General features: G+C 45.0%; 1 protein-coding gene across 14 annotated transcripts in view; it reads left to right on the top strand.

The window, feature by feature from the left end:
* Positions 1-22,687, top strand: part of LOC139548568 (histone-lysine N-methyltransferase MECOM-like) — a 185,187-nt gene that overhangs the window by 43,261 nt on the left and 119,239 nt on the right. For all 14 annotated transcript variants that reach the window (XM_071358320.1, XM_071358317.1, XM_071358314.1 and 11 more), the window contains exon 2: positions 22,284-22,639. In XM_071358320.1, coding sequence (XP_071214421.1) covers positions 22,284-22,639 — 356 coding nt within the window. The remainder of the gene's footprint in view (positions 1-22,283; positions 22,640-22,687) is intronic.

Raw genomic sequence — 22,687 nt, 5'->3', positions numbered from 1 at the left:
GAATGTCTGCTGTTTACCGCCTCACACTGTTCTAAAAATAGCAGATAAAAATAAGCCTCAAATCAGTCAAGCATTTAGGAATTTTGCATTGGGAGAAAATTGCCAGTTTATTTAGTATTTAAATTCAAACCAGGTCATTACGGAGGTTTCTTAAACAAAATGTCAGTCGTTAAAGAGACCCATGTGGCTCTGCTTAAAGTCCCTGTTTGCTTTAACTAGGCCCTAGAAGCAAGGCTTTCTGGGAGCTCCATGCACACCGTCCACGTGAGGCACAAAAGAGGAGAGAACCCATCTTCCCCCAGGTGTGGAGCGAAAGCCCCGTCATGGGTCGGAACAGGGGTGTGTGTGTGTGTGTGTGTGTGTGTGTGTGTGTGTGTGTGTGTGTGTGTGTGTGTGTGTGTGTGTGTGTGTGTGTGTGTGTGTGTGTGTGTGTGTGTGTGTGTGTGTGTGTCTCCCGATCTAATCTAAATCGCTGTTACTGTCATGTTTCTCTCACTCCCTCACTGTCCCTCCGTATTTTCTCCTCAATCTCGCTGTCATTTGGCAGCTGTCACTCTCCATGTGTGTCAACCACTCTTCCCCATGGCCACGACCAAGACCACCCTCCCACACACACACACACACACACACACACACACACACACACACACACACACACACACACACACACACACACACACACACACACAACCTTGCTGCTCAGTTCTACAGGAGACAGCTCCTCTAGTAGTAGAGCCATAAACAACCTATATGACTGGTTTCCCAGACCCAGATTAAACCTTGTCCTAGACTAAAAAGCATCACGAGCATGCTTTTTAATCCAAGACGTTTAACCTGTACATCTGTCATAGTTACAGTTGGGCTAGAGGTTTTTAGAAGTTTTCTACTAAGGCCTGGAGGTTTACTTGGTCAGGCCGCATGCTCAGGAAAAACTCCTGCCCCCAGTGATAATACTACACATTGTTCCAGCAGATTGACTCAGAGCTACAGTATCACACTGAAGGGAACTTCCTTCATAATGCTGTTGTCGGAAGGAAGCGCTACACCAACTCTACACGACGCTGTTAGCTCGCTAGCTAGTTAAACACAAAGACAAACAATCAGGGAGAGAGGCCACAGTTCCGCTGTATTGTCCAGTTAAATCACATCTAAATACAGGGAAATTGACATCCCATAACAAAAAACATAAAAATGTTCACCGCACCGCTGAGGGATATTGTGTTCCTTAAAGGACAAGGCGAACGGTTCGGCTTTCAACAATCACAAAACAAACATCCTCTCCAAGAGCTCTCGCTGCTCGGCCCCATTTCACATGTCTGGGAAGCCTCTGTAGTTATACACGTTATTGTATGTAAGAAGTCTGTAACAAGGTTATAGTTAAGAGTTGGCCAGCTGGTATGCCAGTGTTGCAGGGTAGCAGGCCTACAGAGTGGAATGCAACAGTCAGACAAAAACCATCTAAATCCAACGAGACCAAATGGAAGATGTCAGACCTAGGTCCTAGGTGGTCAGTTTCCCCCCATTTAAATATGACATATTTATTGCTTTCCTACAGTTTTGTTTTCTTTCTTTTTTCCCTCATAGACCCTTTTCTCGTTGTGATTTAGTGACTTAGAAAAGTCTAGCAGTCGTGCGGAACACACTGCACCTAACACTACAGTGTAGACATTCTTCACGATACACGCATGAAGCCGGTGTTTATTGGGGGAGAAAACGTATGCTGGTGAAGGATCGAGGGCAATTGACGGAGAAGAAGAAAGTGACAGAGGCTAAGAGAAAGAGAGGATAGGACAGAGAATGAAGAAAGAGGGGCCTCCTCTGCATTGGTGCTTTCATTGTGAGATGTAAACAATATCTGTTTTGATAACCTCTGACCTCTCTCTGCATAGGGCCAATAGCGGTGACAAAGGCTCTTTTTGAGCCTGTTTCAAGTGGCTTGGAGGGCGAGAGAAAAGGATTAATTAAATGAAGCTGACTCAAAGAAGACGTATTATAAAGCCCTTTTCATTGGTACTGAGGTGCCTCTAGTTTCAGGTGGTTGAAACCTTAGTGACTCGAGATGGGAACTTGTCAGTGGTGTGAGATAGAATGGGTGGGTACTGAGATAGGAGTGACCCTTAGACAGTTACGGTGGTCTCCAGGTCATTATAGATTATGGAAGGTCAAACTTTTGTAATATATAGCCCAGGAGGTTGGTGGCACCTTAACTGGGAGGACAGGCACATGGTAATGGATGGAGCGGAATGAGTGGAATTGTATCAAATATATCAAATACATGATGCATAGGTGTTAAGGGAATACATATACTAGCAAGTGATCTGACCAGATGGAATCCACAAAAGATAAAGCAGTCATAGATATGAGAGATGTGAGATGTAATTAAGAAGCTGTGGTCAATATATGCATGATATATCTCAAAGTTCATTGTATGTGTAACGTCTGCTTCTAACTCACACCCTCAAACACATAGATCCTGTGAACGCAGCTCACTTTCCAGCCCACTTTCCAACTCACACCCTCAAACACATAGATCCCCTGAACACAGCTCACTTTCCAGCTCACTTTCCAGCTCACACCCTCAAACACGTAGATCCCCTGAACGCAGCTCACTTTCCAGCCCACTTTCCAGCCCACTTTCCAGCTCACACCCTCAAACACGTAGATCCCCTGAACGCAGCTCACTTTCCAGCCCACTTTCCAGCTGAACGCAGCTCACTTTCCAGCACACTTTCCAGCTCACACCCTCAAACACGTAGATCCCCTGAACGCAGCTCACTTTCCAGACCACTTTCCAACTAACACTCTCAAACACGTAGATTCCCTGAACGCAGCTCACTTTCCAGCCCACTTTCCAACTCACACTCTCAAACACATAGATCCCCTGAACGCAGCTCACTCTCCAGATCCCAATTACCTGAATTCTGATCACCTGTTCACACACCTGTAAGTCATTATCACACACTTTTTATTTCAGTTCTTTGCACCCCATCACTGTGGGGTATTGTTTGTTTTGTGACACACGTCTTTCGGAGCGCTGTTTTTCCCGTGATTTACTCCTCCCGTGTATGATCATTTTTGCCTGCCTCACTAATGGTGCCTTTTGCCTATTCCCTGCCTGTACTTTAGCCTATCGGATTTTGTGTTATCTCCCTATTGCCTGATCTACCGTACTATGTTACTAGCCATTTCCCTGCCTGTACTGTTGCCTATTTGGACCTCCTGTGTATGACCTTCTGCCTGTCCCTGGACACAGCTGCCTGCCTCCTCCTGTGGTCCTTTACAATAAACGCCCTGCGCTTGAAACCAGCTCTCTGTCTCCCATCGTGTTCATTACAGTATGTCTGTGAATCAGTATTTGATTTTCGTGTGTGATGTGTGTGTGTATATAAGTGAATGTGTGTGTGTCTCTGTGAATGTGTGTGTGTCTCTGTGAATGTGTGTGTGTGTGTCTCTGTGATGTGATTGTGTCGGTGTCTTTGTGACATTTGTTTATGTGATGTGTGTGTTTTTGTGATGTGTGTGTGTATCTGTGATGTGTGTGTATCTGTGATGAGTGTGTATCTGTGATGTGTGTGTATCTGTGATGTGTGTGTTTTTGTGATGTGTGTGTTTCTGTGATGTGTGTGTATCTGTGATGTGTGTGTATCTGTGATGTGTGTGTTTTTGTGATGTGTGTGTATCTGTGTTGTGTGTGTATCTGTGATGTGCCTGAGTTTGTCAGATGCCTCAGTCTGGAGCTGTGGGCTATTTGTCATGGCTGGGATTCGTTATGTGTGTGTCCCTGTCCCGGTGCAGCCGGTGTGATCACTGCTGACCCCCGTGACAGGCACAGCGCCTTCATTATGTCACCAAGGCAGCCCTGTCACCAGCGCCACTCTCTAACTGTCTGTGTGACACCCCTGGGTTGGACTCCAATCTCTCATCTGGGTGTCCACCTGTCTCTGCCTCGTGTTTGTGTGTGTCTGTGCGTGTGTGTCAGGATTTCCGTTAGGAAAATGTGGCACCGGACATTTGACCGGCAACATATGCATTGGGTGTCTTAACTTGATTAGGGCGTCCACCCACGGTGCTCAGAATGACAGAAATCACATTTTGATTATGGTAATTCATATTAACAGAACACGCAAGTCGAGGATGCAACGATGTGCGGTCATTCTTACTGAATTCTGATGTGCACTTTGAAGATTTTAGAGTAACTGTCCACATGTACTTTTCCTCAGCCAACAAGACCAGTAATGTACAGCTAAATCGCTAGCCTGTCAATCTACTATCCCCTATAGTAGAAAAGATGACCTATTCTATTGGTCAGCTTGTCAAGAAATAAATATACTATTCCAAACAGACTCTGGGACAGTTGTGGGAAAGCAATGAGTCTGATGCAGCAGATCAGAACGTTTAGTTAAAACGTTGATACACTATTCTTTTTTCACACAAGCGCAACAGTGCGCATAAGGCAGTAGGCACACGCAAATGTTAGTTCCATAATGCAATTAGCGGGAAAACACTGTTTTCTAAAGGCACCGTACATTGCGTGACAGAGATGAAAATATCGGTTGGAGATGTAGGAAGAAAGGAGATCTAATAGGCTACTTTAAAGCAAGATAAGACGCCTCATAATGTATTCAGACTTTTGTAGGTGTATTCACTTGTGCGTGTGTGTGTGTGTGTGTGTTCAGTCTTTTATGTATTGACATCATTTTTTTACATTTCAATCTAGGTACAGGCTTTTGCTAAAAAATCACATTACCGCAGTATATTAGAAACATTTTATTAAATTGTATACCAATTCCCCCAACAGAAATCCATTCCTCCATGGTAGTCTCGCTGTAATCACTAATTATTCAATTATGTCCTATTAGAGGATGGGTGTTGCCAATGTCTCCGCCCAGGCTATTCAGCCCCTGCGCTCTGTCGGGGGGAGACCCCGAGGGCCCTTGATTAGTGATGTGTCTGCAGAGAGGTGACAGAATCCCTCTTCAAATATTTTGTCTTCATTTTACGGCTACCGAGATGCAATTACGGAGCAGCGGTTCATTACCGCGTGGCGCTTCTTCATGTTTTATGCATGCTTTTCATTTACCGCTTTATTAATGAGCCAGGCTGGCCACCTTCACACTTCAGCCTGCAGGCTGCACTATGGACACTGATGTGGGTTTGTGGTGGGTGTGTGTGTGGAGAGGGGGGGGGGGGGGGGGGGGGGTTCTGTGTGTGTGTGCACAATAGATGGTCGTTGGTCAGTCTCCCCCCACCCTGCCTTGCCCTGCCCTCTCCTCTCCCTGCCCTTCCCTGCCTGGATCTGGGTTTGGCGGAGGTAGAGGGGATTGGAGAGGGCCAGTAGGGGTGACTAACTGCACCTCCCTCTGCAGAACAAACTCCATCTGCATCCAGCATTGAGACAGATGAGTCCAATTTGGCTCCTTAACTTTTCTGCAGTGTGATGGATGTGTGGTGGCGTGCGCGGTGAGTGAGAGAGAGGGGGGTGAGGGGGACTCACGCGGCACTCCGCACCCCTCAGCTCTGGCCCGGCCAGGGAGGGACACCCGGCCATCGGCAGGTTATTGATGACCTCACAGTGCCACGCCACGCTGGCCAAACCCAAGCTAATAGGCTAACGACACGGTTCTGACTGATTTTCCTCTCACACCGGATAACAGCGGGACCATCTGCACGACTGATGAGTCTTTGATAAGAGCGATTCTCCGCGGGCCTAGATAAATATTTTATCAAGCATAATGGAAATTGTCAAATCAATCTAATTGTGTAATACATTATGAAGACATCAAAATTAAACAAAGCACATATGCTATCATTTCATTTTTACAACAGGCAGGCGGCCGGGCACCCGTGGGGCTTCTTGGGGACCCCGGGGCTGGCAGCGCCCACTCTGGATATACGTCTCCCCTGTGCTGCCCATGAGCCGCCTCACACACATTTCATCAACGGATCCATTTTTCAAATGTGGACAACTGTGAGGCATAATTACATTAGGGCCTGATGGCATTTAGCCAAAATATTGAGAGAGAGAGAGAGAGAGAGAGAGAGAGAGAGAGAGAGAGAGAGAGAGAGAGAGAGAGAGAGAGAGAGAGAGAGAGAGAGAGAGAGAGAGAGAGAGAGAGAGAGAGAGAGAGAGAGAGAGAGAGAGAGAGAGAGAGAGAGAGAGAGAGAGAGAGAGAGAGAGAGAGAGAGAGAGAGAGAGAGAGAGTTTGTGCGTGTGTTACAACAGTATGGAAGTGATGAATACAAATTCAATCAATTACTGTATAATGTTCTCTTTTAATAAGTATGAATAGTATATTTTCACAGAGTTAGTTATTGGAGGTGAGATGAACTGGTTAAATCAGGCTGTGTTTCGAACTACTGTTCTGTTGGTAGTCGTGGAAGATGTTGTGTGAGACAGTGTATTATTTGCGAATGGTAATGATAATTTGTGTGCATGTGTGTGCAAAAACAGTATTTGGATGCATTTTCTCTTTATGTCTCAATGAGGAGGGGTAAGGTATTGCTGGGCAGCTGTCTGGTGCAGTAGAGGGATGAGGACAGAGGAGAGGAATGGGGGGAGCACTCAGAGTAAACAAATGAAAAGCTTGTGGTGTTTGACATGGAGGGGGAAGACAGAGGCTCATGATGGGATTAATGACCTTTGTCAACACACACACACACTCACTCCATGTCACTGCAGAGGAGGAAAGAGCCTAATCAATATCTCCACAGACACACAGACACACACACAGACACACAGACACACACACAGCACCTTTCTCAAACAAAAAAAACACAGAAATACAATACACACTTTCACATAAACAGCATCTTTGTCAAAAGTCAGCTCTTGTTCACGTGCAGGAATTTCAGCCTAATGAAAAATAGATTTATTGGGGGGCAAGCCGCTATCAAGCGTCTTAGTGTTTTTCTCACCCTCTCCCTTTCTCTTTCCCACCATCTTGTCCTTTCACCTCTACCTCCTCGCCCCCCGCCTTTCCTCCCTCTGTGTCTTCCCTCTCTTTCCACTCGTCCTGCGGGGCCCCTCGGGGCCCGGGGTCAGTAGCCGATGCGCTGGCCTTTTAAGCCCGGCCTGATGTATGGCCTGTGGAAACAATGTGAGACCTTGGATATTATTCTGTTTGCTTTTGGCTCTGACAGGCTTGAGTTAGCGTCCGACTGGGATCCTATCTCATTAGGCCAAATGCTGGAGTAAAACAATCATAAAAATCATTTGGCAACCAGCATCCACTTAGGAGCGCCTGTCACGCAGGTTGAAGATAAACTCTGCAAATTGGAGTCAGGGAGAGTGAGTGAGAGGAAGAGATGGAGAGAGAGTGAGGCCCATATGCTCCCTGCCGTTAGGGACTCTTAATGATATGAGGTGGTTGAGTTTATATGGAGGTGCCTCTGCCTCTCCATTGATAATATTGATTGTGGTTACAGAACCCTCAACCTTGGCTTCACAGTGTGCGTGTGTGTGTGTGTGTGTGTGTGTGCGTGTGCTGTGTGGTGTGCGTTGATTTGGAAACCTTCTGTTTATGCATTAGTATGGATTGTGTATGGTTTTGTGTGTGTTGTGTGTAAAATGTGTGTGTGAGTGTGTGTTTATGGTAGGGGAGGAAGCCTACAACAGTGGCTCTAAGGTGTGATCTATATGCATGTCAACCCTCTCCCTCTCTTTCCTTCTCACTCTCCCTCTCCCTCTCTCTCACACACACACACACACACACACACACACACACACACACACACACACACACACACACACACACACACACACACACACACACACACACACACACACACACACACACACACACACACACTCTCTCTCTCCCCTACTCTTGTTCTTCCCCTCCCCACCTCGTCGAAACATACATCTTTATCAAGCGCCTGTTGTCAGACAACATTAGATAATTAATAGGTCATTTGTCAGCCCTGTGAGAAACATGTTAAAATCCCCCTGCGCTACCGGGATAAATCCAGTTGTCTGCTCAGACGCCTTTGTTGTGTCAGGCTGCCATCGGCGGCACACATTTACCATAGAAAGGGCCTCATTATTAATCACAACTAATGCTAATTAATTAGGTGTCTTTGTGTGTGTGTGTGTGTGTGTGTGTGTGTGTGTGTGTGTGTGTGTGTGTGTGTGTGTGTGTGTGTGTGTGTGTGTGTGTGTGTGTGTGTGTGTGTGTGTGTGTGTGTGTGTGTGTGTGTGTGTGTGTGTGTTCACAAAGGGACAGGGCCTAACTTTCAGTTGTTGTACGGTGTTAATTGGTGGACTTAGCGCAGGGACTTTAATTGAGTGTTTTCCATTGGGAGAGTGGAGGAGTAGTTGACTAACAGGCGGCAGGAGAAAAAACACAAGACAATGTACTCATTAATTAACACGCTCTAAGTGCACTGCTCTGGTAAGGGTTGCGCTGTGTGTGTGTACGTGTGTACGTGTATGTATGTATACACTGAGTGTACAAAACATTAAGGACACCTTCCAAATATTGAGTTGGCCCCCCCTCCCCCCTTTGCCCTCAGAACAGACTCAATTCGTCGGAGTATGGACTCTACAAGGTGTCAAAAGCATTCCACAGGGATGCTGGTACATGTTGACTCCAATGCTTCCCACAGTTGTGTCAAGTTGGCTTGATGTCCATTGGGTGGTGAAGCATTCTTGATACACACAGGAAGCTGTTGAACATGAAAAACCCAGCAGGGTTGTAGTTTTTGACACAAACCGCTGCGCTTCGCACCTACTACCATACCCCGTTCAAAGGCACTTAAATCTTTTGTCTTGCCCAATTCACTCTCTGAATGGCACACATACAGAATCCATGTCTCAATTGTCTCAAAGCTTAAAAATCCTTCTTTAACCTGTCTCCTCCCCTTCATCTATACAGATTTAAGTGGATTTAACAAGTGACATCAATAAGGGATCATAGCTTTCATATAGATTCACCTGTCCTGGAAAGAGCAGGTGTCCTTAATGTTTTGTACAAGTAGTGTGCATATGTGTGTGAGTGTGTGTATATATATATTTTAGCTTATTAAATATGTGCATGTGTCTAAAGCTTGAAATGATCATTATACGGGTTTAAAATGTAGTGCTACTTTATTCAAACATCTATTAATGTTTTTTGTGAACATGTTTGTTTTTCATGTGCACATACAGTACACTACATATTGTGGTACATACTGTATAAAGTATATATTGTGGGTTATTTGGCTTGCCTTCAGTGTACTTGACTTGATGTGTGTCCTTGGTTTAGTGACATCTCCTTTCCCCTGCTCTTTCTCTGCTGAGTTGCTGAGGGTTTGGCTGCTGTTGGAGCTCCTGTTCGGGCCCCTGGAGGCCCCTCCATCGCTCAGCCTCCCAGTAAGCCCAGTATGCCCAGAGGACCTCCAGGATTCCCACAGGGCACAGGCTCACAGCTCTCTCACAACGCACTCACAACGTTCTTACAACGCTTTCATCTCAAAACCCCAGAAAGGAAATATTCATAAGTACGCTGTAATTACTAGTATTTAAGGAAATATAAATAAACTATTCTTTACCTGTCAGAGTTTCAATTCAAACCCCCATTTAGCGGACTCCCATTCAGAACCTGTTGAGATGGTTGTCTACGCTCCCTCTCTCTCTTTCTCATTCTCTCTCTCTCACTCCCCCTCTTTCCCTCTCTCTCCCTCTCCTGATTGGGTTCCTTCTGTATAACAGTATGTATTGGCCAGATTTGGTATGATGATGCTATATGATGCCATAGTGTGTCTGTGTTTTTAAACAGGATGATGTACAGTGGCAAGAAAAAGTATGTGAACCCTTTGGAATTACCTGTATTTCTGCATAAATTGGTCATCAAATTTGATCTGATCTTCATCTAAGTCACAACAATAGACAAACATAGTGTGCTTAAACTAATAACACACAAATTATTGTATTTTTCTTGTCTATATTGAATAGATAATTTAAACATTCACAGTGTAGGTTGGAAAAAGTATGTGAACCCCTAGGCTAATGACTTCTCCAAAAGCTAATTGGAGTCAGGAGTCAGCTAATCTGGAGTCCAATCAATGAGATGAGATTGGAGATGTTGGTTAGAGCTGCCTTGCTCTATAAAAAACACTCACAAAATGTGAGTTTGCTATTTATTCACAAGAAGCGTTGCCTGATGTGAACCATGCCTTGAACAAAAGAGATCTCAGAAGACCTAAGATTAAGAATTGTTGACTTGCATAAAGCTGGAAAGGGTTACAAAAATATCTCTAAAAGCCTTTTTGTTCATCAGTCCACGGAAAGACAAATTGTCTATAAATGGAGAAAGCTCAGCACTGTTGCTACTCTCCCTAGGAGTGGCCGTCCTGCAAAGATGACTGCAAGAGCACAGTGCAGAATGCTCAATGAGGTTAAAAAGAATCCTAGAGTGTCAGCTAAAGACTTACATAAATCTGTCCGCCAATTGAAGCTCAACAGAAGTTGGGTGATACAATAGGGCAACGACCAAAAACACAGAAATAAATCAACAACAGAATGGCTTCAACAGAATAAAATACACCTTCTGGAGTGGCCCAGTCAGAGTCCTGACCTCAACCCGTTTGAGATGCTGTGGCATGACCTCAAGAGATAAGTTCACACCAGACATCCCTAGAATATTGCTGAACTGACACAGTTTTGTAAAGAGGAATGGTCCAAAATTCGGGTCAACCATTTATTAAATCCAAGGGTTCACATACTTTTCCCACCCTGCACTGTGAATGTTTACACGGTATGTTCAATAAAGACATCAAAACGTATAGTTGTTTGTGTGTTATTAGTTTAAGCAGACTGTCTTTGTCTATTGTTGTGACCTAGATGAAGATCAGATGAAATTTTATGGCCAATTTCTGCAGAAATTTACAAAGGGTTCACATACTTTTTCTTGCCACTGTATCTCTTAGTCTTTCAATGCCTCATCCCTTACAGCAATGTCAGGGGAAGACATTATAACTATGACATTAAAGGGATGTTGCTGGGATGTTTCTCAGAGAAACATCTCACTCAGGAGGTGTCCCTGCCCAGTCAGCGGTGGGGCTGAGAGGTCAGAGGTCAGCTGTAATGTCGGTGATGACCCAGATGTCTGTGGGTGGTTCATGTTGGGAGGCCCATACTGCCCAGGAGGCGCAGGTGGCTATTTTGCATCCAGCTTCAATGATGGCTTAAAAGGATACTGTGAGATTTTATGATTTATGTCGTTTTGGTATTCTTACCCAGAGTCAGATGAACTCATGGATACCATTTGTATGTCTCTGCGTGCAGTTTGGAGGTTGATGAAGTTAGCATATAATTAGCTTAGCGCAATTGCTGGAAATCTCCCGATAGAGTAGCCAGCTCCTCTCAAAAGGAAGCAAATAGACATTCTAACTACTCCAAATCTCTCTACATCTCTCTGCAACAATAGGACAGGGAATGAGGAAGTGGATTGAATCTTGTTTCTTATAGTTATTAGTAAAATGAACACATTTATAAAATATAAATGACTATGTATAGCTAAGTGAAAATGAAAGTGTAGATCTTAGAGATAATGTATTGGCATCCCAAGGTCATGCACTGAGCAGAACACTGGAATAATTATCCCTGCGAGTCATTGTAATGTTTGTTAGTGTAATTTAGTCTCATAAGGGAGGGGTTGCCAACTGGCAATCTAACACGAAAATATAATTACATTCTTAAAGAATATTCAGAAATGTTATTCTACAAAAACATAAAATACCATTAAATACTGTCATACTGTCAAATTTTTTAAAATGACATGTTGGCCATATCGCTCACTCCCAGTCTTCATGTAAGATCTGTGGTATAATGGCGTGTCCCCTTCGCTTGTCTGTCAAAAACGGTGGACAAATGAACCTTGCAGACAAGCGGAGTCCCGCCCATAAGGCGAGGAGTTCATTTCCATATGTTATGAGGAAAGACCCCTATCAATCATGCCTATAGCCATCTGTGATTGGCCTGATAGATAAGGGATTTGCCATGCCACTATAAACTGACTATGGCTAGCTGAACAATCTACTGGATTGAGACTCAGTTGAATATCAGAGTTTGTTAAGACTGTATGTGTTTTCTATTCTGAAAGATTTAATGTGAAATATGTCAATGGAGGGATGAATTTACATTTCTTATATGTCTATCTTTCTGCTTCTTTTAATATTTATTTTGTGCTTTTTTTACACTGTACATCCCAAGAAATAGGAAACATTCAGATACAGAGAGAGGGAGAGAGAGGGAGAGAGAGAGGAAGAGATAGAGGGATACAATAGGCCATGTGTGTAGGAGTGTGTTTTGTGTCTGTGTGTGACTATGTCCACAGGTAGCTTATTTCTCTGTAAACACATGTTTCTCTTTGTCCTGCTGGTGCGTCCCCTGGCGTGCCTAGGCAGTGGCTGGGTCACGCCTCCATTAGGGCTTTTGTCACTGTGATTAATAGCACCTTCTATCATCTATAATTCACTCCCTGATGACGGTGGGGCTTGCGCTGGCAGTGCTCCGGGTAATGGCGTGATGTATGAGTCCGCCCAACACCTAGTGGCATAGGTGAAAATCATTCCGCCCATGCAGATACCGTCCCGGGAACAAATGTTTTCCCTCCTAATAAGAAGGAATGAATTTGGTGTCGAGAGTGAGCGGCAGAACACTGGACGTGTGTGCATGTGCGCGCATGTGCGCGCGCGTGCGGGTGTGTGTAGAATTATGGCATGTTTTGCTTTATGTTCTACTCATTCTGAGTTTAAGATCATTATTTTCATTGGTGCTAAAATGCCTTGTGTATTATGGATCAGCCTCAAATACAGACATTTACTTTTAGTGTTCATGTCACTTCCTCTTTTAGCATAAGATATGAGAGTACAGACCATGAAGGGACAGCGTTGGCTGTTGAGAGTTGGCTTTTGTGTAGTATAAATAAATAATTTGTCATCTATGCTAATGATGTAATGATGTTGATGAACGTCGTGTACAGAATGTTGCCTCTAGCTGGAGTTCCCCTTTCTACCCAGAATTCCTTTGGTGTGCCTCTTTTTGAAGGGCGTCAGCTCGCGGTGATGAGGTAATCGCCAAGATTGAACAAATAAACAAAAGTATATGGCCATCAGTCAGTACACCCCCCCACCCCGCCCGCACCACCGGCCCCACCAACACACGCATGCATGCACACACATACGCACGCACGCACGCACGCACGCAGGGAGGGAGGCAGGCAGGCAGGCAGGCAGGCAGGCAGGCAGGCAGGCAGGCAGGCAGACAGACAGACAGACAGACAGACAGACAGACAGACATGTGCTCATGCATGAGCTTGCACGCACACTATGACCACTGATCTGTGGTCATTGTCCTTCAAAGAACTGCAGTCTCACACTTATGTCTCATCTGAAAATAAAACCACCGTTTTTAAAACATTCAACACAGCATATTTAGCTTTTTGGAAACGTTTACATTTCTGAAATGTATGTTTATGGATCAAAATGATTCCCCCGCTTGAATCGACCAAACTTGGGGAATTTTTGGTCTAAATCAAATATAAACTATGAGACCAGTTGGAGGGAAATGTCATAGGAGAAACAGCATAGGAGGGATACAGTTACTTTTAAAAGCCCGCTGTCTCAGCCATATGGCAAACTTCATCTCCAGGGTTATAACCACGTTACAGTCCTGCACAGAAAATCATTACACATGCTGGTATAGCCACATTGGGTTTCAGGGCCTGCCCGGCACAACAGACATTTAAAAGCTTTGCTCTTTAAACATGCTGGCCCACACAGTATGTGTCAAACACAATGGCAATAAAGACGTGGTGACGGACAATTGCACTGGAGAGAAAATACGAGAAAACCTTTTTCAAACATTACTTGTGCACTCACATGCATATTCATGCAGACTTAATGCAGAAATATAAGAAATGCCACAAGAAATGACTGGAAGTTGAGTCAAGCAATTTCTTCAAGCAAGCAATATCATTTTTAATCACTCAGCTGTTTAAAATATGCCATTATACACTGAATCATGATACCATATAGGATATGGTATTTAAGATGAATAAAGATAGGTTTGAGGATAAGAGCACAATATAAAAAAATTAAATATACAACAAATACAAAAATCTGGAATTTTCTCTCTCTTCTTGTCTGTCATTTCTCTCCTCAATCTATTTTTGTCCTTGTTCAACATTGCACTATTACACTATGATAAACTCTACAGTATGCATTGGCTAGGCATTAAGAAACAGGATGCATAGATGATAAAATGATAAGAGATTCACACTTTAGAAATGGCTTCCATGGTGATCTATGGTATCCATTTAAGTGATAATGCCCGAAAAGCCGGTGTTTGGAGGGATATATTAGCATTCGTCTCGGGCTGGCAAACCGTGCCAATATATTCTCCAAACACCAGCTTTGAGGGCATTATCACTTAAATGGATACCATAGATCAGCATGGAAGCCATTTCTAAAGTGTGAATCTCTTATCATTTTGCTACCCAAGCCGGCTGGTCATTGGTTCTATCGGTTCGGTTGCCAGAGACGCGACCCAGTCATTAAGTCTTTTTGTTCTGTATTTATGGACGCGACCCAGTCGTTTATTCTAAATATTCCATTGCCATACTGGCTAGCAACGTTCATATCCCTTGCTTGCTAGCTAGCCAACTACGGCTAACTTACAGTCACGTCAAACAGTGTAGCCAGAATAACAACAAAGTAGCTGCATTTGCATTTGTTGAAGCTTTTTTTTTCTAGTGGCATTTATTTGGATACATCCATAACAATGAGCTAATGATGCGCGATTTCGCCTGGCATAAAAAATGTGCTCTCTCTTCAGGACGCTGTTGTTCAGAGGAGCTAGCCAACAACACAGCTAACACAATCACTTGAAACTAAAGCTGGAAAGACTGCAAACTAGCTGCACTTCGTTTCGTTTGACCTGTTTTCTATTGACATTTGGATGGACCAACCCTTCCTTCCATTACCTGACCCTGCACCAATATAGTCCACTGTCAGTCTGTAAAGGTTAGAGATAAGCACAGAGGACTTAGGGTCAGACACGTTCCCTCTGCCCCTCAGCTCCTCGGGTAAGTGCACAGAGGAGTTGTCAGTGTCCAGAATCAGAACATCTCCCTCCAGACCTCTACGACGGTACCTCTGGACTCTGTGGAGCTTTGTAGTGCAGGAGCACAGACTAGACTGTGACTGTGTCCCTCTGAAAACGTCCCTTATACAGGAACCAGGTCAGCTCAAACTCACTGTGAGGCACTGCTACGTCCCTGTCTGCTGGGTTGACAGAGAGGGCTGGATCAGGGAGTAATTCCCTGTTAGGCTGTCAGGCATCATGTCCATCCTCTGACTCTTTTTCCCTCGGGCCATGTCGCTTAGTGGAGTTTCCCAGAGTGCATCTTGTCAGTTGGATATACAGGGGAGAGTCCCTGTTTCATCTGGCTTGATGACTTGATACTCAGGCTCCACCATTAGAAAAATTGTCTGGTAGCTGTAGCATCAATCTCCTATTGAAATGACACAAGTGAAATATCCTTCATCATCTGTTAAGATGTTAGAGAAGTAAAATGAAGACCTGTTGTCCAAGACCTGCATTCTGGCCTTCAGATCATCAGGCAGAATCTCTAAAGACGAGTCAGTTTCCAAAACTAAGCTTGTTGTGGCTACTCCGTTTGGTAATTGATGTCTGTACACTTGCAGTACACTGTTGTAATCCTTTTTACTCTTGATTTCTGTCCTACCTCCAGAGGGCACTTCAATTATCTTTATCTGATTCGTCTTACTACAAACCGTCAGTCGAAACCTGACCTGGTCTGTGAGCTGCCCACCATTCAGTCTTGTTGTTGCCACTGTCGGATTCTCTTAGGTGGTATAGAACATATGATGATGTCAAGTCAAACCCAATTCTTATTGCGTTCATCAGTAAAATGTCCCCCTCTCTTGTTGACTTGTAGAAAACGGGTCTCTTGAAACAAAATGTCTTAAAATGAGCAGCAATATTCACTTGTTCAAATACAGTTGAAGTCGGAAGTTTACATACACCTTATCCAAATACATTTAAACTCAGTTTTTCACAATTCCTGACATTTAATCAGAGTAAAAATTCCCTGTTTTAGGTCAGTTAAGATCACCACTTTATTTTAAGAATGTGAAATGTCAGAATAATAGTAGAGAGAATGATTTATTTCCGCTTTTATTATTATGGCCAAACAGTTCTATTTTTGTTTCATCAGACCAGAGGACATTTCTCCAAAAAGTACGATCTTTGTCCCAATGTGCAGTTGCAAACTGTAGTCTGGTTTTTTTATGGCGGTTTTGGAGCAGTGGCTTCTTCCTTGCTGAGCGGCCTTTCAGGTTATGTTGATATAGGACTCGTTTTTACTGTGGATATAGATACTTTTGTACCTGTTTCCTCCAGCATCTTCACAAGGTCCTTTATTGTTGTTCTGGGATTGATTTGCACTTTTCGTACCAAAGTAGGTTAATCTCTAAGAGACTGAACGCGTCTCCTTCCTGAGCGGTATGACGGCTGCGTGGTCCCATGGTGTTTATACTTGCATACTGTTGTTTGTACAGATGAACGTGGTACCTTCAGGCGTTTGGAAATCTGGTCTTGGCTGATTTCGTTTGGTCTTGGCTGATTTCTTTTGATTTTCCCATGATGTCAAGCAAAGAGGCACTGAGTTTGAAGGTAGACCTTGAAATGAATCCAAAGGTACACCTCCAATTGACTCAAATTATGTCAATTAGCCTATCAGAAGCTTCTAAAGCTATAAAATAATTTTCTGGAATTTTCCAAGCTGTTTAAAGGCACAGTCAACTTAGTGTATGTAAACTTCTGACCCACTGGAATTGTGACACAGTGAATTATAAGTGAAATAATCTGTCTGTAAGCAATTGTTTGGAAAATGTACTTGTGTCATGCACAAAGTAGTTGTCCTAATCGACTTGCCAAATAGTTTGTTTACAAGAAATTTGTGGAGTGGTTGAAAAACAAGTTTTAATGACTCCAACCTAAGTGTATGTAAACCTCCGACTTCAACTGTACGTATTCTGTCTCAGTATTGAGGGGAGCAGTGACCAGTGGGAGGACCAGCAAAACAACGACTTGACAGATGGTATCCATTCTCCTTGTCTTTCCGTCTGTCTCTCTCTGTGAGAGTCTCTGACAGCCATAATCTACAGCTCATCATCTGGACGTCATCTGCTCTTACTGACGTGGTGGGTCTTCAGAGGTTGTCAGGTGGTGTGAATGATAACCCTGCTCTTCTCATTAACATTAGTGTGTGATCTGAGAGGCATTTCAAAATATTTCCATGGGAATAATTCAACATGATCTTAACAGCCTAGTTTATTTTAATAAACTACATTATGAACATCTAAGTAGAGAGTTTGGATGGTGGTTGAGAGGTGTGTGTATGTGTGCGTGCATCTGTGTGTGTTTATGCATGTGTCTGTGTCTCTTTATGTGTGTGCGTCCGTGTGTGCATCTGTGTGTGTGGATCAAAGATTCCAGGCTGACAGCGCAGCGGTGCGGTGTCACACAGCCGTACAGGAATGTACCGAGGCACAGGGATGTGTAGCTAGAGCCTCATTAGCAACCCCACCTCCCCACCGCCCCTCCCAGCTTGTCAGGGCGCGTTAGCCACAGCCTGCCACAGTCACACAGGGGGAGAGGCTGCTTCCTGTGGAGGGTTTCCTGTCTGTCTGTCCTCCCTGGGCCCAGAGCAGGAGGCCCGGCAGGCCTGGCTAAGGCCCGCTCTCAAATTACACCTTCGTTCCCTACTAGGATAGGGCAAATCTTAACTTCCACGTAATTTTCACTTAGTCATGGATTGATGTCAATGGCAGACTAAGTGCAAATGTGGAAGTTAGGGAGTTAGAATTTGCCCCATAGTGCACTACTTCTGATCAGAGCTCTATAAAGCCCCATAGTGCACTACTTCTGACCAGAGCTCTATAAAGCCCCATAGTGCACTACTTCTGACCAGAGCTCTATGAAGCCCCATAGTGCACTACTTCTGACCAGACCTCTATAAAGCCCCATAGTGCACTACTTCTGACCAGGGCTCTATAAAGCCCCATAGTGCACTGCTTCTGACCAGGGCTCTATAAAGCCCCATATTGCACTACTTCTGACCAGAGCTCTATAAAGCCCCATAGTGCACTACTTCTGACCAGAGCTCTATAAAGCCCCATAGTGCACTACTTCTGACCAGAGCTCTATAAAGCCCCATAGTGCACTACTTCTGACCAGGGTTCTATAAAGCCCCCTAGTGCACTACTTCTGACCAGGGCTCTATAAAGCCCCCTAGTGCACTGCTTCTGACCAGGGCTCTATAAAGCCCCATAGTGCACTACTTCTGACCAGGGTTCTATAAAGCCCCCTAGTGCACTACTTCTGACCAGGGCTTTATAAAGCCCCCTAGTGCACTGCTTCTGACCAGAGCTCCATAAAGCCCCATAGTGCACTACTTCTGACCAGGATTCTATAAAGCCCCATAGTGCACTACTTCTGACCAGAGCTCTATAAAGCCCCATAGTGCACTACTTCTGAGCAGAGCTCTATAAAGCCCCATAGTGCACTACTTCTGACCAGAGCTCTATAAAGCCCCATAGTGCACTACTTCTGACCAGAACTCTAGAAAGCCCCATAGTGCACTACTTCTGAGCAGAGCTCTATAAAGCCCCATAGTGCACTGCTTCTGACCAGAGCTCTATAAAGCCCCATAGTGCACTACTTCTGACCAGAGCTCTATAAAGCCCCATAGTGCACTACTTCTGACCAGGGCTCTATAAAGCCCCATGGTGATACAGTAGGGTGGATAAAGTAGTCTAAAGTAGTGTGTTATGTGGTGAATAGTATGTCAGGCATAGCTAAGGCCTACTCTCAAATTACACTTTCATTCCCTACTACATAGCGCACTACTTTTGACCAGAGGAGACTTAAAGTAATAGAACCCTTCCCAGGACACCACACACTGACGTCAAGAACAGATGCGCGCTACTCTTGGATTTAGTAAGAAGCCATTGCCATCTGCGCCAATGCAACATAGCCTAGATTTACATTTTTATTACTTCTAAACAAAATAACTTTTGGAGGTTTTCGTACACTTACAATGATGTTTTGATTCTTGCTTGAACAGTCACTATAGATTATATTTGGTCGTGATCTTTGCAAAATAACTGTTTTGGATGCAGCAGTTGTTAACTAGAATGCTAACGCTCTTTGAGATAAGCTGCAGCTAAAGCTAGCCAAAGAGCCATTTCACTGGTTGAAGTCGGAGTGTTTTTTAAGAATAATGCATTTGATTTGCGATGATGACACAAACGTTATATTAAGCAGGACATTCATACGAGCTTTAACATCAAATTATAATCCAAAAGTAGTGTGAAATGCACTTGGAAGCAACATGTAAATAGAGGCTTTGTTTGCTGGCGTTCTATAAGAACTCCCCCGTGTTCTGCCAAATCACCCTCGTGCGGCAATGTTTGCAAACACAAAAAGGGGTCTATGGTGTCAAAAGTAGTGCACTATAAATGAATCCTTTAGACTCCTTTGGCAGAGACACTAGTCGGCAAGCAGACATTCAGTGGGCACATGTCAAATAACACCCTATTTTCTATAGTGCACCACTTTAGATCAGAGCCCCATAGTTCTCTGGTAGAAGTTGTAGTAGTAGTGCAGGGTTTACCGTGGCATCTGAGATGAGTACCCTTTCACAATACTGAGCCAAACCAAGCTGAGCTGGCCTGGTTAGGCCTGGTTACGCATGCACCCACCATAGTTGCCAGAATCATGCTGGAAAGGACAATGTGAAAAGCATGAATAGTTTGGTTTGAGTCGGCTCTATAGCGGGAAAATGTTATTGTCACCTGTGGTCAATGTCGGTGTTGTAACAGAGCTGACCACACTTCCTCGTCAGGGCTAGTCAGCCACGTGCGGCCTGGTCCCAGCCCGGCGAGGGTTCAAGGGTCGGGCCTGTGGTGTCCTTTCTCACTGTACTCACAATTAACCTCCGCCGACCCGGCCTCAGCTTCCTCTGTTTTCACACAGCGGCTGAGTGATGAAGGTCAGGAAAGGGAAATATAAAACAGTTTAGAACAGCACAATGCTACCGTGGAGCCTGTGGACCCGCCCAGCACCAAGCCGAGCCCCAGCTAGCCAAACAATCTGAACCAGCGGCTGCTTTACTATTGACTCTCTCTATCCCTCACTCTGTCTCTCACTCTCACTCTTGCTCTCTCTCTCTCTCTCTCTCTCTCTTGCTCTCACTCCCCCCTCCCTCCCTCCCTCCCTCCCTCCCTCCCTCCCTCCCTCCCTCCCTCTCTCTCTCTCTCTCTCTCTCTCTCTCTGTTAGAGGTGTTTCTGGGCTACTCTACTATCACAGTAGAATCAAGCCCTTTCCTTCTCTTCAGACACTTGGCCCTGTTATCACAGCCCTGCACCACTTTCCTCCGTCTCCTGTTTATTTTAACTACCCCTACTGATCAAATATTTGTGTTTGGACCTTGTATATTTTCCCATATTATGTTCAATTGAAGATGGAAGATGTAGAGACGATCCTTCCTCATGGTCCTTAGTGTTAGGTCATAGGTGAGGGGAGGACTGGTTTTTCACTCTGGGTCGGAGAAGGCATAAGCCTCACTCACAACTCTCACAGGGCCATGTTAACTGTAATATGTCATTGATTTGCGCTTGATTACATGATTATTGACTTGTTCTGCATCTATCTGTGTGTTAGAAAATCATAGACTATGTAGGCTGTAAGTATAGGCTACCGAGTTTACCCTGATGGTGTATTTGTAGGACAATCATCTCCAGCTTCCAATTGGCTCATTCATCTCCCCTCCTCTCCCCTGTAACTACACTATATGACCAAAAGTATGTGGACACCTGCTCGTCGAACATCTCATTCCAAAATCATGGGCATTTATATGGAGCTGATCCCCCCTTTGCTTCTATAACAGCCTCCACTCTTCTGGGAAGGCTTTCCACTAGATGTTGGAACATTGCTGCGGGGACTTGCATCCATTCAGCCATAAGAGCATTAGTGAGGTCGGGCAGTGATGTCAGGCTATTAGGCCTGGCTCGCAGGCGGCGTTCCAATTCATCCCAACGGTGTTCGATGGGGTTGAGGTCAGGGCTCTGTGCAGGCCAGTCAAGTTCTTCCACAAATACCATTTCTGTACGGGCCTCGCTTTGTGCATGGGTGCATTGTCATGCTGAAAAAGGAAAGGGCCTTCCCCAACCTGTTGCCACAAAGTTGGAAGCACAGAATTGTCTACAATGTCATTGTATGCTACAGCGTTAAGAATTCCCTTCATTGGAACTAAGGAGCCTAGCCCGGACCATGAAAAACAGCCCCAGACCATTATTCTTTCTCCACCAAACTTTATAGTTGGCACTATGCATTCGGGCAGGTAGCGTTCTCCAGGCATCTGCCAAACCCAGATTAATCCGTCAAACTGCCAGATGGCAAAGCGTGATTCATCACTCCAGAGAACGCGTTTCCACTCCAGAGTCCAATGGCGGCGAGCTTTACACCACTCCAGCCGATGCTTGGCATTGCGCATGGTGATCTTAAGCTTGTGTGTGGCTGCTCGGACATGGAAACACATTTCACAAAGCTCCCGACAAACAGTTCTTGTACTGATGTTGCTTCCAGAGGCAGTTTGGAACTCGGTAGTGAGTGTTGCAAACGAGAGCAGTGTTGCAACTGGCGGTCCTGTTCTGTGCCCTTGTGTGGCCTACCACTTCGCGGCTGAACCGTTGTTGCTCTTAGACGTTTCAACTTCACAATAACACCACTTACAGTTGACCGGGGCAGCTCTCGCAGGGCAGAAATTTGACGAACTGACTTGTAAAGGTGGCTTCCTATGACGGTGCCATATTGAAAGTCACTGTGCTTTTCAGTAAGGCAATTCTGTTTGTCTATGGAAATAGCAGGAAACACCTGTCAGCAACGGGTGTGGCAGAAATAGCCGAATCCACTAATTTGAAGCGGTGTCCACATACTTTTGGTGATGTAGTTTATTCCCCAGGTTGCTGCTGTAAATCAGAATGTGTTCTCAGTCAACTTACCTGGTAAAATAAGGGTTAAATAAATCTAATAAATAGTAGTCTACACTGATGCTGTACTTTAGGTAGAAATGCTAGAGCCTCAAGTTCTCTCTCTCTCTCTCTCTCTCTCTCTCTCTCTCTCTCTCTCTCTCTCTCTCTCTCTCTCTCTCTCTCTCTCTCTCTCTCTCTCTCTCTCTCTCTCTCTCTCTCTCTCTCTCCCTTTCTCCTTCAGGTAATGGTGAGGACTTTGCCCTCTACCCCTCTGATGTCATGGATGATGTGTGTGTGTCGGACGGATACCCCGCGGCACCATCCTCGGACCCCCCAGCAGAGGACCACCCCTCCCCTGGCTTCTCCGCTGACGATGACGCGTCTCCCCTGGAGCCGTCCCCCTTCCACTCTGCCCTCTACATGCCCCAGGACGAGCTGCCCGTTCCCCCTGACTTCCAGCTGCGCCAGTCGGGCGTCCCCGGTGTCGGTGGCGTCCTGGGCATCTGGGCACGGAGGACGCTGGATGTGGGCGAGCGCTTCGGACCATACGTGGGCGAGCAGCGGGCGTGCCTGAGAGACCCCATCCAAGGCTGGGAGGTAGGAGAAACACTTGCTGAACAGGGGATTCTCTTCTCTCTATTCTCT

The sequence above is a fragment of the Salvelinus alpinus genome, chromosome 21, assembly GCF_045679555.1.
Source record: "Salvelinus alpinus chromosome 21, SLU_Salpinus.1, whole genome shotgun sequence".
Taxonomy (NCBI): domain Eukaryota; kingdom Metazoa; phylum Chordata; class Actinopteri; order Salmoniformes; family Salmonidae; genus Salvelinus; species Salvelinus alpinus.
The sequence above is the reverse complement of the archived record's forward strand: the minus strand, read 5'-3'. Positions and strand labels throughout refer to the sequence as shown.